The 18777-nt window shown below is 47.4% G+C and overlaps 1 protein-coding gene across 1 annotated transcript; it reads right to left on the bottom strand.

The window, feature by feature from the left end:
- Positions 1-4141: 4141 nt before the first annotated feature.
- On the bottom strand, positions 4142-13493 carry ALYREF (Aly/REF export factor). The gene is made up of 6 exons (XM_044297465.1): positions 13136-13493; positions 12784-12915; positions 6786-6933; positions 6638-6701; positions 6378-6561; positions 4142-4524 (listed from the first exon to the last, which is right to left on the bottom strand). Exons 1-6 carry the CDS (start codon positions 13364-13366, stop codon positions 4510-4512), a joined length of 774 nt encoding a protein of 257 aa, XP_044153400.1. The 5' UTR covers positions 13367-13493; the 3' UTR covers positions 4142-4509.
- Between the last annotated feature and the right edge of the window lie 5284 nt (positions 13494-18777).

Genomic DNA, 18777 nt, shown 5'->3' with positions numbered 1-18777 from the left:
GAACCAGATTCGTTAGAAAACTTTATTAACAATATAGCCTCCTTCCTACCGTAAAAGGTATGGGTTCCACAGAGGTATTTGCGAGCTTGCGGCAAATATCGCAAGACTTGCTTCATCTCACGTCTAGGACGTGACACTTTGTTTATTCGCATAAATTACGGTGTCAAGATACAAAGCTGAACTCGACCTTGTTAGACAGGAAGCAGAGTTTGCATCGGATTTTCACACTAATTTAGGCGAACAAAGTGTGACATCATAGACGCGAGATGAAGAAAGTCTCACGATATTCGCCGCAGGCTCACAAAGACCTCGGTGGAGCCCATACATTTTACGGCAGGAAGTAGGCTATATTGTTAAAGTTTTCCAATGAATCTGGTTCGGATAAAGCAGTCTGATCCAGGTGGCCATATTGGTAACAAAACGAACCAGATTCACTCAAAACTAGTGATGACAGAAGCACTCAGTTTGTTACAAGAACTAATGGAACAAGCATGCACTTTCGTATAACCCAAAAAAACTTCCCATATTGATGACCCGTCCTCAGGTCGTCTATCAGTTCAGCTGTTCACAGAGACCACTTGTTCCTCTGCGGTCGGCATTGCAGAGGTAATTAAAGCCTTTGCCCCAGTCAGTGAATGGGATGGACTGTAGCTACAATTACAGTGTTGTGTCTTCAAACAGCTGATTGGCATGGGTGCCAGCAGTCAAACCCCCCAGTATTGATAACCTATACTGAGAGTAGGTCTTCACTATCAGAAACTGGACAGTCCCTTTAAAGACTGTTAGACAATAAAACTCATCTGTGTTTCCTACACACCCATTCATTTGCATTAGATTAGGGAATTTGAGAGATCATTTGCATCCAATACAAAGTTCCATATATTTTCCAGAAACCCAGAGCAACATTACCCAGCCTACAATAGGTGCTCTCCATAAAGAGCATACACTCTGGACTCCAACCAAGGCCTCTCAGACAGCTCAGCCAAACTCTCTGCCTAGCTGTAATACAGGGGAACAATTAGAGATGAGCGAATGTCATGGTATGAAATTCGTTCACGCTTAGTTTGGTGGTAAAAGCAGAATTGCGTTATGGATTACATTACCACAAACCATAACGCAATTCCATGACAGAACGCCTTTAGAAGCATTCCATCATAATATCAAAGTCTATGGGCTGCAAAACAGATCCGTCCCGTTTCCGTTATGCAGGGGAGTCCTCTCCTACACAACCGAAACGTGACAGATCCGTTTTGCAGCCCATAGACTTCTATTATGACGGAATATCTGAATGCTTCTAAAGGCATTCAGTCATAGAATTGAGTTATGGTCCATGGTAACAGAATCCATAATGAAATTCTGCTTTTACCACCAAAAAAGTGAACGAATTTCATAACATTCGCTCATCTCTAATTGTTCCCCCGTATCACAGCTAAATCTGAAGTTCACTCATCACAGTTGCTGATGAGACGCTCCAGGCCGCTGGGTTACACTGGCCTTGAGGAGGCCTGCACTGCTGGAGGATAAGTTAGGACACCAGAATGTAGTCTATGGCAGCTCGGAGCAGCGGTCTCCGCGCACTGGTGGTGTGAAGTGGTAGGGTCTATTCACACATCCGCAAAATAGGTCCGCAATTATGTGGAACAGGTGTGGACCCATTAATTTTCAATGGGGACAGAATGTGCTGTCCACATTTGTGGATCTGCAATAAAACAAACATGTCCTATTCTAAGAAAAAGGCATTTTCTATGAGAGTGCCGGCGATGTGCTATCCGCAAAATACATAGCACCCATTGCCAGTGTCCATGTTTTGCAGATCTGCAAAACACATACAGACGTGTGAATGGACCCTTACCGTATGAAACAGATTTCAGAAGTAAGTCATTGTTGGAAAATTATATCTGAAGGCAAAACGCAGCTTTGGAAGCACAGTAACAAATTAGAGGACTTTTTTAAAGGGTTGTCTGACTTCAGCAAATTGCTTTCATCTTGTAGACAAAATAGGAACTAATGTATTGCGATTGTCCATATTGCTTCCTTCGCTGGATTCATTTTTCTGTCACATTATACACTGCTAGTATCCATGGCTATGACCACCCTGCAATCCATCATCTTGCACACTATGGGAAAAAGTACCAACCTATGCCACAGTCCTTACTGGCATCTTTTCCAGTAATGTACAAGCACAACCACTGCTGCTGGATGACAAAGTGGTTGTAACCATGGAAACAAGCTGTGTAATGTGATAGGGAGCCAATATGGACAATCACAATACATTAGTAAGTGCCTTGTATTAACTCTCTACTTGATAAATGCCATCGGCCAAAGTGAGAACTTCTTTAAAGGGAGTGTCACCAAAATGTCACCTCCTGCACTGCTTACATGATGCTGTAGCACAAATATTTGAATGGTACAGAAGACGGCATATCCCACTGGATTGGAGTGTTCTTTTCTCCCAATGTTCATAAACAGCAAAAATATGGCTACGCAAATGAAGGCTCACAATTGCCTTGGGGTGGCGTTCGGCCAGTAAGCGACTCCTCTGTAATCCCCGGTTAGCTGGTGCCTACAGTGGTCAGAAGAGTGCGCATGCCTGGGGGTGAACTGCACAAGCACAGCATCTCAGCCACTCAACAGGATGAAGCTGGGATTACAGGGCAGGCCAGATGAGGCGTTACACCTGTAGTGGGCACAAGAGTTCTTTTTTGAATATTAAAACCATGTTTTTGCCGTTTATGGCAACTGGAAAAAAAAAGGTACCATTTAAATCACGTTTATTTGTGCCATGGCATTATGTAAGCAGCGCAGAAGGGGACATTTTGGTGAAAGAAACAGGGGGTCAACATCCAGATGGCGACTGTTCGTTTTTTCTTCCTTTTCATACGAATTATATTGGTTGTGACGGGGTGAGTCACTCAAACCATTGCCACGTTTGCTAAAGAGGGAGAGCCACTATAGACTTATTCTACTATTTTGGTGATAGACTCCCTTTAACACCGGGTACATTGCTTCAGAAGCCCTCCATGATTAGCGGGTACTAGCAGAGGCGTGCTGCATTACATACAATATGCTGACAGACTGGGTTTGCCAGATCCCTTACCAAGTCCACTCGGCAGCCATAAGGCTTTTAAGACACAGCCACATGTGGCGGCACCACTGCAGTGCCCAGGTAGTGTACGACAGTATCATGTGACTAAGGCCTCATGCACACGACAGTTTATTTTCACAGTCCGCAAAAACAGGGTCCGTGACCGTTTTTTCGTCCGTGGGTCTTCCTTGATTTTTGGAGGATCCACGGACATAAAAAAAAAGTCGTTTTGGTGTCCGCCCGGCCGTGCGGAGCCAAACGGATCCGTCCTGAATTACAATGCAAGTCAATGGGGACGGATCCGTTTGATGTTGACACAATATGGTGCCATTTCAAACAGATCCGTCCCCATTGACTTTCAATGTAAAGTCTGGAGTTCTTTTATACCATCGGATTGGAGTTTTCTCCAATCCGATGGTATATTTTAACTTGAAGCGTCCCCATCACCATGGGAACGCCTCTATGTTAGAATATACTGTCGGATATGAGCTACTTCATGAAACTCAGATCCGACAGTATATTCTAACACAGAGGCGTTCCCATGGTGATGGGGACGCTTCTAGTTAGAATACACTACAAACTTTGTACAAGACTGCCCCCTGCTGCCTGGCAGCACCGATCTCTTACAGGGGGATATGATAGCACAATTAACCCCTTCAGGTGCAGCACCTAAAGGGGTTAATTGTACTATCATATTCCCCTGTAAGAGATCAGGGCTGCCAGGCAGCAGACCAATCTTGTGTGCATCCGTGTTCTTTCACGGACCCATTGACTTGAATGGGTCCGTGAACCGTTGTCCGTCAGAAAAAAAAAAAATATAGGACAGGTCATATTTTTTTGACGGACAGGATACACGGATCACGGCCTCGGCTGCAAAACGGTGCATTTTCCGATTTTTCCACGGACCCATTGAAAGTCAATAGGTCAGTGAAAAAAATACGGAAAACGGCACAACAGCCACGGATGCACACAACGGTCGTGTGCATGAGGCCTAAGCCAGAAGAACCCACAGTGAACAGAAGCCACCCCCAAACAAATGAAAGACAAACCCAGTGATGCAGACCCAACAGGATTTAATAGTTACAATACTCGTGTGCCCCTTGGCAGATGCCAAGTCACATTGGTTTAGAAAAACAGGAATCCTTTCCTGAACGTGCAGCCACGGGCGGCCTCCCACCAAGAACAGGAGCAAAATCTACCAAACACTTGTATTTTATTAGAAGTTGAAGATCACCCGGCTCATGACAACCAATAAAATTTGTCCCAAGAAATATTTCCATACAAAAAAAAAATAAGTCTGCATAATAAAAAAAAAATTATCTGCAACTTTACATGAGTTTAAAACCTATCAGAAATAAAAGCAAAAAACAGAGGTGTGTAGAAACAACTTCAAAGCCAGAAGTGCAGGAACAGGAGGGGAGGGATTAGCTGGTGTCCATCTGTGGAGAAGAGGAGACAGGAATGAGCAGCTGCCCACACGTTACATGCAACAGCTGCAGCCACCACGGGGAGGGGCAGGCTGCAGAGACCAGTTACCCCAGGAACATGGAAAACTCTGCCCAACACCAAGCATATGGCCGACACTGGGGGTGGTGATAAATGAGGCAGCATACCAGGCAGGCACCTGTGAGGTGGGTCTGCAGGACGTTTAGGGCTCATGCACACGTCCACATCATACATTAATTTCAACGGGGCCGCAAAAGATGCGGACAACACACCATATCCTGTCCGCAAGAGAGAACATGTCCTACTTTTGTCTCTATTGCGGAAACAGATAGGATATTTGTACAGAAGTTAAATAGTGGCATGCAGTCAATCGGGATCCATGTTTTGCGGATCTGCGACTAGCGGACCGCAAAATACACTTATGGCCGTGTGCATGGCCCCATAACCCCACCGTCATTCACATGCATGGGATGCAGATGTCACTGGATATCCTGCTCAGGAACTATGAAATAATGAAGAGTGCCAGAAAAGGACATGGATCATACTTAGAACCCGTTTTGTAACAGCCAGGATACCCCTTAAAGAGTAAACCATTAGATATGTGGGGGTCCTACTGCTCGAAATCAGTGACCTGGTACCCCTCAGAGGTGAACGGAGCATCAGGTTGGGCATGTGCACTGCTGCTCTATTCATCTATATGGGAGCTGCACTCTGCTGTGAAGAGACATGGCGCAGTAGTGCACATGCCCGACCTACTGCTCGGGGGGGGGGGTACATGGTCCCTGTTCTCATGATCGGTGGACCTCCACAATCTAATAGTTATCCCTTATCCTATCGATAGGGGAGAACATGTAACAGGAATAGCCCTTTAAAAGGGGCAGCACAGGAAAGTAATACTGATGGCCTATCCTCAGGCTAGCCATTTAGGAGACTGGGTGGGGAACCAACACCAGGACAAGCAGTGGTACCTACATTATTCTGCAAGGGACAGGGGTGGCTAGTTCTGGAACAGCCTCATCTGATATTGATGGGCTAGCCAGGAGCTCTGTATTAGCTGCGAGACAGGCGGTCCAGGAATTTATTCTGAAACGGAGTTAAAGGGGCTGTCCGGGTTCAGAGCTGAAACTGGACATACCCTTATTTTCACCCAAGATGCTCATGTCAAGGGGCTGCTGGGATGAAAATGGAGGCATGTACAGGTTCAGCTCTGAACCCAGACAACCCCTTTAAAAGGCAGAGTTCACACGTCAGTTATTTAGTCAGATATTTCCATCAGTTGTGAGGCAAAATCAGGTGTGGGTCAAAAACACAGAACATGTGCAGACCTTTCCATTATACCTGATCTGTGTAGGCTTCACTACTGGTTTTGGCTCACCATAACTGATGGAAATAACTGACCAAACAGAATTGTGAACTCAGCGTAAGGGTCCATTGAAATGGAACAGGTGAGGACCCATTCATTCTCTATGGGACAGGAATGGATGCAGACAGCAGTGATCTGACCGCATCCGCATTTCTGGAGAGCGCCCCCGACTTTCTGGTCCACAGAGCATGCCCTATTCTTGTCCGCAATTGCAGACTAGAATAGGCAGTTCTACGGGGGCGCCGGCCAGGTGAATTGCAGATCTGCAATACACTACGGGCATGTGGATGGACTCTAGTCATGAGTTTTTGAATCTGGTAGAGCATACCAGATTGGATCAACAGCAGGATAACCTGAACTTGACTTTTCACCCTTTCCATGTCATGGCGCTTTATATGGATCACTCCCATCATGCAGCACGGGCAGTGTTCATATTATAATCCTACTATACATTGACCCGAGGACAGTGCCCCCATTACTCACCCGGGCATTGTAGGCGTCCAGCTGTGCATCCAGCTCCTCTGCCGATAACTGTTGCTTTGTGTTTCTGCCTGCTCCCCGTCCACGGCCCCGGCTTCCACCCCTGCCGCCTCCTCTTCTGATCCCACCACCCACACCAAACCCGGTGGGGCCCCCTCGTGGTCTTGTCATTCCACCTCTACTTTGACTGTAAGAGAAAGCAAACCTAGCATCAAGAGGCTCCTACAAGCAGCACCCACCACTCAGGGGGGAGTCCTACTCACCTCTGTATAGGTCTTCTCTGTGCTTCTATCTGTGATGTAACCAACTGAATGTTCATAGGACGACCTATAGGACATAAGAGATCGGTCACCGGCTCATCACCCCAGATGAGGCAGCCGCGTGTGGGGTCGGACGAAGGCTGCATCTTACCATCTAACGGTACGCCGTTGTACTGTTTCATTGCCTTTAGTGCATCCGCTTTCCTTTCAAAGTGCACATCGGCAGTACCTAAACTTCTGCCGGATCGGTCATAGTGAACGGCTGCCTTCTTCAGGGTGCCAAACTCTGCAAACAGCTCCTGCAACAGCAAACACAGCAAGTTACCAACTGGACAAAGGGCAACCAAAGAGGGACTAGAAGCAGGGATATGGTGGAGGATCACTACAGAGGGTTCATCACAGCTACCAATCAAACGCAAGTTCATTTTTTAAAAGCCCTTCAGATAACCAAATTAAATTGCTGGGGTCCCGTGGAAACTTATCACATACCCATTGGTCTAACCCCAACCAATCAAAAGTGGGGCATATGCCCCTATGAATGACCGGTATGAATCTAATTTTTCTAAAGCCCTTCCAAAAACCAGAAGATTACACTGCTTGCTATCCACTACAACCCCTTCAGGCAACCGTATTTTGCGTCCGTGCACAATGTACTGCACACATACCCAAAGTCTCTGTTTAACCTGAGGCTTCATACACATTTCTGTGGAGACCTGCACTACTTTGGTCCGCCATGCAGACCAAACGCGTCCATTGAGTCTATGGCTCTGAAAGTGGCAGACAACACGGATGGAATCCATGTTGTGTCTGTTTTTCACTGAAGACTAATTGGGAGATGCTCTGGAAATTATTTTTAAGGCTGATCATCCATGTGTCATCCGTATTTGGCGTAGGGTAAAAAAAAAAAAACAAAAAAAACAACCAACAACAACATTGACCAAAAACAGATCCTTCACGGATATCCTCACGAAACACAGATGCTTTATTTCAAGGACGGCAAACTGACAAATGTGGACGAGGCCTTGGATGCCCCATTCATTAGCAATCGCAGCATCCACGTTGTTACAGAAAGAATGGACGCGCCGTCTCCCATTGGCGCACCACAACTAAGATACTGATGTCTTTGAATAGCAGCCTAGGGCTAAGGAGAAAGTATCTGTAGCAAGCTGCACCTCCCTGGTGCCTCCTGCAAGCCGGTATAGCACTGATTGAAATACATTGCTTATACAGCGATCAAAAGACTGCAATATTAACCACTTCTCGACCACCCATTGACTAAACGTCCTTGGGCAGTCAGCATCTCTAAATGGACGTTCTGGAACTTCCATTCAGAGATGGCAGCTGCCATCGGTGACATCAGGGCACCCCCAGAGAGAAGGCAGGGAACGTTCCTGGGTGTCCCTGCCTTCTAGAGCGCTGTGTATATAGATTAGGAAGTGCTATGCAGCTTCCTGTCCTGGCCCAGTCATCATGTGATCACCAGGAGAGTGCAGGAGCCGTCTGGTCTTTCACAGACCTCGATCAGCCCTGTACTGAGGCTGTTACAGGAGAAATCAACATAGTGTGAGGGGGAAACACTAGGTATCACCGCGTCCGTAACAACTGGCTCTAAATATATCACATGATTCACCACTTTCGATTGACAAAAAAAAAAAAGCCATTTGTCACCTTATATCACTAAAAGTGCAACACCAAGCGATCAAAAAGGCATACGCACCCCAAAATAGTACCAAGCTAACAGTCATCTCATCCCTCAAAATATGAGCCCCTACATAGGACAATCGCACCAAAAAATAAAACTATGGCTCTCAGACTATGGAGACACTAAAACGTGATTTTTTTGTTTCAAAAATGCTTTGTGTTAAAAATAAAAAAACTAGACATTAGGTATCGCCGGGTCCGTAACAATACATATAAAAAGCACATGACCTAAGGTGAAAACAGTAAAAAAAAGTTAAAAACCTTACATCACAAAAAGTATAATACTAAGTGATCAAAAAGTCATAATCAGTCCAAAATCGTACCAATCAAACCATCATCTCATCACGCAAAAAAAAATGATAGCCTACCTAAGGGCGCTTTCACACTTGCGTTTTTCTGTTCCGGCATAGCGTTCCGTCGTCGGGGCTCTATGCCGGAAGAATTCTGATCAGGTATATCCCCATGCATTCTGAATGGAGAGAAATCCGTTCAGGACCGGAAAGTTTTTGGGCCGGAGAAAATACCGCAGCATGCTGCGCTTTTTGCTCCGGCCAAAGACCCTGAACACTTGCCGCTAGGCCGGATCCGGAATTAATGCCCATTGAAAGGCATTAATCCGGACTTAAGCTAAACGTCGTTTCGGCGCATTGCTGGATCCGACGTTTAGCTTTTTCTGAATGGTTACCATGGCTGCCAGGACGCTAAAGTCCTGTTTGCCATGGTAAAGTGTAGTGGGGAGCAGTATACTTACCGTCCGTGCGGCTCCCGGGGCGCTCCAGAGTGACATTAGGGCGCCCCACACGCATGGATGACGTGATCGCATGGACACGTCATCCATGCTTCTGGAGCGCCCCGGGAGCCGCACGGACGGTAAGTATACCGCTCCCCACTACTATGGCAACCAGGACTTTAATAGCGTCCTGGCTGCCATAGTAACACTAAACGCATTTTGAAGACAGATCCGTCTTCAAATGCTTTCAGTTCACTTGAGTTTTTCCGGATCCGGCGTGTAATTCCGGCAAATTGAGTACACAACGGATCCGGACAACGCAAGTGTGAAAGAGGCCTAAGACAATTGCCCAAAAAAAATAAAACTATGGCTCTGAGAATATGAAGACCTTAAGGGTACTTTCACACTGGCGCTGCTGGATTCCAGCAGGCAGTTCTGTCGCCGAAACTGCCTGCCAGATCCGGCAATCTGTATGCAAACTGATACCATTTGTAGACAGATCTGGATCCATGTCAAATGCATTGCAATACCGGACCCGTCTCTCTGGTTGTCATCCGGAAAAACAGATCCGGTATTTATCCTTTTCACATTTTTAAAAGGTCTGCGAATCCATTTTTCTGGGAACACTTAGGGCAATACGGCATTAATACATTTCAATGTAAAATAATGCCGGATCCGGCACGTGTTCCAGAGTTTTGGACAGAAAACACCACAGCATGCTGCAGTATTTTCTCCATCCAAAAACTGTACAGTGACTGAATTAAGTTTTATCCTAATGCATTCTGAATAAAAAGTATCAGTTCTTTCCGGTATTGAGCCCCTAGGATGGAACTCTATGCCGTAAAAGTTTAACACAAGTGTGAAAGTACCGTAAAACATGGTCTTCAATACACTAAAACAGGATTTTGTTTTAAAAATCCTGTTAGTGTAAAACTTTAAAAATAAAAGTATACATATTAGGTATTGCAACATCCGTAACGACCTGCTGTATGAAAATATCACATGACTGAACCCCTCAAGTGAACACCAAAAATAAAATAAAAAATTGCATCAAAAAGCCACCTTACATCACACCAGTCATATGCACCCTAAATTAGTTTTGCGAGCCTCTAGGTGCTGAATCTACACCCACATGGCACCTAGAGGCTCATTAGCATATTGTGTGTATTCTAGCAGAACGGCTGCAGGGACAAGTGTAAAAAACACTTATGTAGTGCCAACATTAGCGCATCGCTATTGTCAGTCAGCTACATAACAAATGATGATGGTCGAAGCCCTTTAAAGTGGGTTTTGGAAATTCTGAAAAATTTCAAGATTTGCTTCTAAACTTCTAACATCCCAAAACATAAAATGACATTCCGAAAATGATCCAAACATGAAGCAGACATGGGGAATGTAAAGTAATAGCCATTTGTGGAGGTATTACTATATTCTAAGAAGTAGAGAAATGGAAATTCACCAATTTCTAAAAAAAAAAATTGTTATCTTATTTATATAAAAATGAAATCTTTTGATTCAAATTTACCACTGTCATGATGTACAACACATGACTAAAATAATAATCTCAGAATGGCCTGGATAAGTAAGTTTTAAAGTTATCACCACATAAAGTGACACGGTCAGATTTGCAAAAATTAAAAACTCAGTCTGGTCCTTAAGGTGAAAAATGGACTGGTCCTTAAGGGGTTAAAAAGGTAAAAATAAGTTTAAAAAGTTATACACCTTGTTTCCACTTGACACAAAAGGAGTAGGTCACACTTCTTGGCAGGTAGATTTTCCAGCGCAAAGTGTTCCATCAGATCTCCCTACCCCTGAGTACACACAAATCAGGAGCAGTTCATCCTTACCGCAGAGCCGAGTGCAGAATATCGAGGTCACCACATAGCAGAGCTGAGGGACACCAATATCCAGCACTCAGCTCTACGGTAAGGATGAACCGATTTCTGCGCACTCAGGGGTAGGGAGATCTGATGGAACATTTAGCGCTGGAAAAGTGTGCACGTGCGGTGTACGGTTTCGCGCATGAAGGCATTCTCCCGCGGCGCTGCAATGATTTTTGCTAATCCAGTGGATATGCGCAGCACCGCACACATCCTCCTCCAGCTGATTCCTGTGCGGCCGCGTCACTTCCGGTATAGCGTTCTGCCAAGGGATAGAAATCTGGCAGAACACCGGCTACAGCTGTCACATGACCCATCAACCGATTTCTATAACTAACTTGCCCTGCAACAGAAAAGCCCCTCATACGGCTACATCAACAGAACACATTATGGCCAAAACAGGCTAGTTACTAAAGGGTTGTGCTCACCTTTATAGTTATAGGGGATAACCCACAGATTGTGGGTAGTGTTGACCAAACGTGTGTCTTAAAGGGGTTCTGTGCTTTGTTTAAACTGATGATCTATCCTCTGGATAGATCAGCATGCGACACCCGGGACCACCGCTGATCAGCCGTTTGAGAATGCAGCAGCGCTCCAGGAGCGCAGTGGCCTTCTCACTGTTTACCACTGGCCCACGACTAGTATCACTGGCCTGGGCACGGCTAAGCTCTGTTCACTTAAATGGAGCTTAGCCCTGACGTCACTGGGCCAGCAGTAAACAGCAAGAAGGCCGCCGCACTCCTGGAGCGTCACTGCCATCTCAAACAGCTGCGGGGGTTATGCTGATGCGGTTTAAAATAACTGCAGAACCCCTTTAAGTGCGGCATACAATATTTGGGTTATGGATCCAGCTACCACACAGGCCTATAGGAGACATTCCGTCAGAACAGAAGTCTATGCGGCTATAGATCTCTATTATGACGGAACACCGTACAGAACGTCTTCTAGGCCTCGGCGGTGCGCGCTGTTATGGCCCGTGGTAGCCGAATCCATAATGGGATCTTCAATAACCCGAGTGCTCAGTGCCCAGCCCCAATGGGTGAGCACGAGCCTTTCCCTCAACATTCTCTATAGGACTGGCGGGGCACCATTCATATTTCTGGCACATCCACAGACAGAATGAAGCAGCTGAGCACACACCCCAATAGGAGGGGGGAACATTCCTGGGACTGGTGGGGCCCAACAGACCCCCTACGAGGAGTTCTCTTCTATCCTTGGCACTACCAAGGGGCCAGCTGTAGGACCACCATGCAGGAAACAGTAAAGGGACTGCAGCACCCAGGGAATGTGAACGCCTGTACAACAGGGTAACACTCCCTGTGGCTCCATCATATACCCATTATGGGGCCCCCTCTGCAGACACATGTGATAAGCAGAACCTATATACATCACATTATGGTATAGGGGCGCTGAGGTTCAGATCCCCCTGCTGGTCCGCCAGGCTCAGGCTGGTAACAGCGTTCGCCTTAAAAGGTTTGACCCACGATAGCAACTATCCCCAGTTGTCAGTGCCCCCCCAAGTTTCCACATGGGAGTAGAGCAGAGGTGTGCATGGTCATCGCTCCACCCTACAGTCCCATATAGGTGAATGTCTACCTGCTGATCCATCCAAGCGGGCAAACAGACTCCGATAGGCCAATGCCCATCAGACACACATGTCCCGGGACCAGTGATGGCAGAGAAACCTCTGAACTGAATTGGGGGGCTTCACATCTCCCAAATAACCCCAACCCTAGGACAACAAAAAGTAGGATTTTTGCAGTTGTGAGGCGACAACGGCTTGCGAGTCACATGGCGCCCCCCCATTTAATCACCTGCACCCCAGGACCAGCACATACCTGAATGTCCGCATCCGAAACCCCAAAATCCAGGTTGGACACCAGCAGCTTGCCTCCGGTCTCCACTCCAGCCCCAGCACCGTACCCACTGTCAAACATATCGTGCTGCCACTTGTCCGGGAGCTGCTTGGGCTATAAGACAAAATATGGGTTAGTGGGCTCCTGGGGGCCACAGCACATCAGCCCCAAGCCATAGGCACCAGCAGCCAGAGAAAGCCCCTCCCCCACCGGGGCCGGCGAGTATGTGGGGCGCCCTAGGCCACAGGCTGGGCACCCCCTCCTCGCGGCTCCCTCCTCCGGCACCACTGCTAGGCCGCAGGCCCTCCTGCCCCCCCGTGCCCGCCATTCCTACCCTGCTGTAAGGTGCTGGTCGGTTCCTGCCACCTCGGCTGAGCATCGCCCTCGTCCGGACCGGGCCTCCGCCTATGCCTCCTCGGCCGCCACCTCCTCCAATGCGGCCTATTGCTCCACCACGGGAGGCGCCACCTCGGGCCCCTCGACCTCCCCGGCCCCTGCCAGCCGGCCTCTGGCTCCGGTTCATCTTGATAATATCGTCCAGGGACATGTCCATCTTGTCCCCCATGGTGGTCTCGGTGGCGGCTGCACGGGTGTGGAATCACGTGCCCGGGTGCGGTTTCCGCTCTAACAATACAACGACTGCCGCTGAGCCGCGCTTATATAGCTCCGCCCCTTACAAGCCCGCCACTAATGACGACACTTCCGGCTCCTGAAGTCAGGAAGGGCTCTGCGTTCCATGCCTCGCAGTCGCTAGAAGGCCAAGGCCAGGAGTCTGTGGATCACGTGACGCAAAAAATAAAGTTAGACCAGTGCCTCCTGCCAGTGCCAACGGGAAAGGTTACCTACAAACCCGTTCACACGACGTCTTTGGCGCTGTTTTTTCATGTGTTTTGCACGACAAAAAAATGCCTCTAAAAGCCTTCCAATCATTTCTATGCGAAGCAAAACCTGCTGTATCTTGGAGCAGAATCCATGCTGATTCTGACTTTGAAATGAATGGGAATCTGAAACACATCTGTCGCATGAACACACGCTTATTAGGGTATTCACACTAGCGTTTTTTTCTTTTCCGGTATCGAGTTCCGTCCTAGGGGCTCAATACCGGAAAAAAACTGATCAGCTTTATCCTAGGGGGTCATTCACACGAATTTGTGCTGCCCATTGCCGTATTGCGGAGCGCGTTTGCGGATCCGCAATACACGGGCACCGTTCCGTGTGCATTCCGCTTCACGGATGCGGTCCCATTCACTTCAATGGGTCAGCAAATCCGGAGATGCGTAATGGAACGCTACGGAAGCACTAGAGAGTGCTTTTTGGGGTTCAGTTCCGTGCCTCAGCACCGCAAAAAGATAGAACTTGCTCTATCTTTTTGCGGAAAGGACGGATCGCGGACCCATTCAAGTGAATGGGTCCGTGATCCCCATGCGGCTGCCCCGCGGACGGTGCCTGTGCATTGTGGACTGCAATTTGTGGTCCACAGCACGGGCTTCACACCGCCGTGTGAACAAGCCCTAATGCATTCCGAATGGAGAGCAATCCGTTCAGGAGGTCGTTCAGTCACTGTATGGTTTTTGGACGAAGAAAATCCCGCAGCATGCTGCAGTATTTTCTTCGTCCAAAATTCTGGAACACATGCCAGATCCGGCATTATTTTACAATGAAATGCATTAATGCCGGATCCGACCCTAAGTGTTCTTGAAAAACAGATCCGGTTTTGCGGTCTGCGCATGCACAAACCTTTAAAAATGTGAAAAAGATAAGTACCAGACGGAACTGCCTGCCGGAATCCAGCAATGCTAGTGTGAAAGTACCCTTAGGCTAGGTTCACACGTACGGTTCTGAGCCAGGATATAGGTGCCGATTTCACGCAAAAAAAAAACCCCACATAAAGTACTTTCCAATGGTTTTCAATGGGGAATCTGTAGGTTAAGGCTACATGCACACGACCATATGTGTTTTGCTGTCCACAAAAAAAAAGGATGACATCCGTATACCATCCGTTTTTTTCTTGGATCCATTGTAACAATGCCTAAAATGTACAAGAATAGGACATGTTATATTTTTTTGCGGGGCTACGGAACGGACATACTGATGCGGACAGAACACGGTGTGATGTCCGCATTTTTTGCGGACCTACTGAAATGAATGGGTCCGTGTCCTATCTGCAAAAAAAAAACACGAAACGGACATGGAAACAAACAACGTTCGTGTGCATGAGGCCTAATAAGGCCGGATGCGGTGCGATTTTCACACATGGTTGCTAGGAGATGATAGGGTTAAGCGAACCCATTAAAGTCTAACCACTGTATTATTTCCCTTATAACATGGTTATAAGGGGGAAATAATAGCATTCTGAATACAGAATACTTCCTAAAATGTCCATTGAGGGGTTAAAAAAATAAAAATTGAGGTGAGTTAATTTTATTTATTTTTTAACCCCTCAATGGACATTTTGGGAAGTATTCTGTATGAAGAATGCTACTATTTCCCCCTTATAACCGTGTCAGAACACCGATCCCGGTCTGGGTACCACAGTCAGTTTTTTATCACGCTCATGCAAAGCGCATTGCACCCGCGCGATAAAAACTGAACAACGCAATCACAGTCAAAACTGACTGTAATTGCGTGCCTACTCTCGCGGGTTTCACGCAATGCACACGCGACACATCCAGAGCAAATCCGAGACGCCCGTGTGAAAGAGGCCTTTGTGTTATAGAAGAGGGTACCAGACGAGAGACTCTGGGCTGATCTGGTTCTCCATCTTGTCCGTTGTGTGGGACGATATGTTCTCCCAGAGATCCAAAGTTGTCCCAATTTTGGCGGGAAGGACCAGCCATCCAATGCATATGGGGGTGCCCCAACTCCCCGCCGACGGCCGATAGTGGGAAAGGAAGGATCAGCGGTTTGGATTTCGTCAGGTAGTGGCTTATTTCCCTCTAAATGCACTCTTGGAAGAGCCGCGCGTGCATGTATATAAGGGTGCATTCACACAGCCGCACTTCTGGGTCCGCAACTTTGCGGAACGAGTGCGGATCAATTCATTTCAATGGGGAACTGCATCCGTATTTCCGTTCCGCGGCCTCAAAAGAAATATAGAGCGTGTCTTATTTTTGTCCGCAATGAAGAATAGGCATTTCTATCCTAGGGCTGACCGTGTACATATAGCAAAATGCATAACGCACATGGCCGATGTCCGTGTTTTACGGATCCGCAATTTCCGTACCGAAAGACACTTATAGTTGTGTGAATGTACCCTGAGGGGTGGTGGCCAGGTGTTACATCTAACACGGCCCTGACAATATGGGCACGGCGTAGCATAGGCCCCCCGAAGCTCAAATTCAGCTTTGGGAGCAGCGACTACACTTAAAATGTAGCAGCGCAAGCGCGGTCGCTGCGCACAATGCCGACTTTGGGCTTCGAAACCTGCGAGGCTACTTGGAGCAGCTGCACAGGCCCCAGATTGTCGGGACCAGGCTAGATGTCCGTCCCTGTCAATCAACAGGCAGGCGAGCGCTTCTTCACCTGTGGGGCCAATCAGATGATGAAATTTACAAGGAACATCACTCCCATCATTGCAGATGTGTGCCCCCCTTCTATAAATGATTAGACTGCTGAAGATTTATTAAGATATGGTTTTAGATGGAGTAACAAGGCTGATCAGAAATCATTATGGAAGGTGAGGTGGGAAGGGGAGTGACGTCATGTAAAAGCGCCCCCCCTGCTGAGAGATACCAGCCAGAGCCATTGTGTCAGGTCAATGGTCCAGCTGTTGTGTCAATAACGCCATGGGCAGGGTCCTGTGTACTGCAGCGTGCCCCCTGGGCGGCCATCAGCTTCAACCAAGGGAGGGGAAGGGATGTAGATGAAGGGAGGGGTCACTCATATTAGATATTCGGATCAATCTGGACTACAGGCCTTTTAGGGCTCAGGCACACAACGTGTGTATTTTTTGGTCCTTGTGCATTCCGTATTTGGAACAGCCGGCCCCTAATAGAACAGTCCCGTCCTTGTCCGTAATGCGGACAACAATAGGACGTGTTCTATTTTTTTGCGGATCTGAAATACCGACATATGGAAACGTATGTCAGTATTTTTTGAGGACCCATTAAAATTAATGGTTCCCCATACGGTCTGCAAAAAAAATAAAAAATGAACGGACGCAGAAAAATAATACGTTCATGTGCATGAGTCCTTACACAGGACGATAATTGGGAATGATTGGTCGTTGGAAGGCTTGGCCTGTGATTGGTCTGACTAAAACAATTGAGCGCTTGGTTGTCAGGGGATTCTTACGCTGTAGTCGGCAGCTCGCCTGTCTCCTTGTATAAGCAGGGGGTGTGCTGCTGGGGGCCATTTACTATAGTGTCGCCGCCTGTTTTCATGAGTAAAAGCCTGTTTCCCACTGTCTTAGGGTCCATTCACACATCCGCAAAATGGGTCCGCACCCGTTCCGCAATTTTGCGGAACAGGTGCGGACTGATTCATTTTCAATGGGGCCAGAATGTGCTGTCCGCATCCGCATTTGCGGATCCGCACTTCCGGATCCACACTTCCGTTCCACTAAAAAATAGAACATGTCCTATTCTTGTCCGCAACTGCGGACAAGAATAGGCATTTTCTATGAGAGTGCCGGCGATGTGCGGTCCACAAAGTGCTGAACGCACATTGCCGGTGTCCGTGTTTTGTGGATCCGCAATTTGCGGATCCGTAAAACACATACGGACATGTGAATGGACCCTTATTTTGTAAGTCTCATTTACCAACTGATTTTGCGCCTGTTGTGGAGGCATTTGCGCCTATTTTGAATTTTGAGAGTCATTTTCTAACCCATTTGTGTAGGTGTGCCTTTTTTCGTTGTAAAACAGTCTAATTTCTACGCCACCCGAGGGCTGATGTACTTTTCAGCCTCTGTTTTGAGTGGTGAGTTGCGCCACATGTTGCCTACTTTCATGGAGATGTGCGCCTAATTTTAGTGCCGCATGTTCGGAGAAAAACAACCACTAGAGGTGAGACTAAAACCAAAAAAGAAAAACCTGATTTATTAAGGGATAATAAGGCTAAGGCTACATGCCGCCATTTGTCGCACAACATTTCTTGTAATGATAGTCTACGGTGTCGCACTGCAACATGTCGCACAAAAATCCATCCAAGTTAGATTTTTGTGCAAATGTCGTGTCGCCGTTGCAGCATGTCGTAGTGTGACACCATCCAGCCATGTCCAAACTGCGGCCCTCCAGCTGTTCCAAAACTACAACTCCCAGCATGCCTGGATAGCTTACAGCTATTAGAGCATGCTGGGAGTTGTAGTTTTGCAACAGCTGGAGGGCCGCAGTTTGGACATGCCTGCCGGATAGACTATCATTAGTGTTGAGCGAAGCAAAGCATTCGAAGTGGAATTTGGTCTGAAGTTTAGGAAAACTTTGATTTCCAACGAATCCGAATTTCCTTGCGCTTCGTCGTGACGAATCAGTTTTTCCTAAAATGGCGGGCTGCATGTGTTACAAAGTGAAAGTAAGAAGCCCGGGATCGCAAGATCACCCATAATGCCGTGCAGCTAGCCCCTGTGATGGATATCCCCATAAAACCCTCATCCCGCGCGGTCTCTGCTGCTGTCCTGTAAGCTGAGCTTAGGGAGAGACGTGGAAAGCGCTCATGTGCTAGGGACAGTGTTGCAGAAAACGATTAATAGAATATTGGAGAGGAAGAGTGCAGGGAGAGTGCAGGGAGACTACAGGGAGAGTGTAGGGAGAGTACAGGGAGAGTGCAGGGAGACTACAGGGAGAATGCAGGGAGACTACAGGGAGAGTGTAGGGAGACTACAGGGAGAGTGCAGGGAGACTACAGGGAGAGTGCAGGGAGACTACAGGGAGAGTGTAGGGAGAGTACAGGGAGAGTGCAGGGAGAGTGTAGGGAGACTACAGGGAGAGTGTAGCGAGACTACAGGGAGAGTGTAGGGAGAATACAGGGATACTACAG

This window comes from Bufo gargarizans, chromosome 6 (assembly GCF_014858855.1).
Source record: "Bufo gargarizans isolate SCDJY-AF-19 chromosome 6, ASM1485885v1, whole genome shotgun sequence".
NCBI classification, from domain to species: Eukaryota; Metazoa; Chordata; class Amphibia; order Anura; family Bufonidae; genus Bufo; species Bufo gargarizans.
This window is presented reverse-complemented; position numbering and strand designations above follow the sequence as displayed.

Bases quoted from the DNA above. Each gene is read 5' to 3' on its own strand.
- ALYREF (XM_044297465.1), bottom strand. From the start codon at position 13,366: ATGGGGGACAAGATGGACATGTCCCTGGACGATATTATCAAGATGAAC. The intron at 12,916-13,135 runs GTAGGAATGGCG...TTTGTCTTATAG, and splicing joins GACCAGCACCTTACAGCAGG to CCCAAGCAGCTCCCGGACAA. The intron at 6,702-6,785 runs GTAAGATGCAGC...TATGTCCTATAG, and splicing joins CAACGGCGTACCGTTAGATG to GTCGTCCTATGAACATTCAG.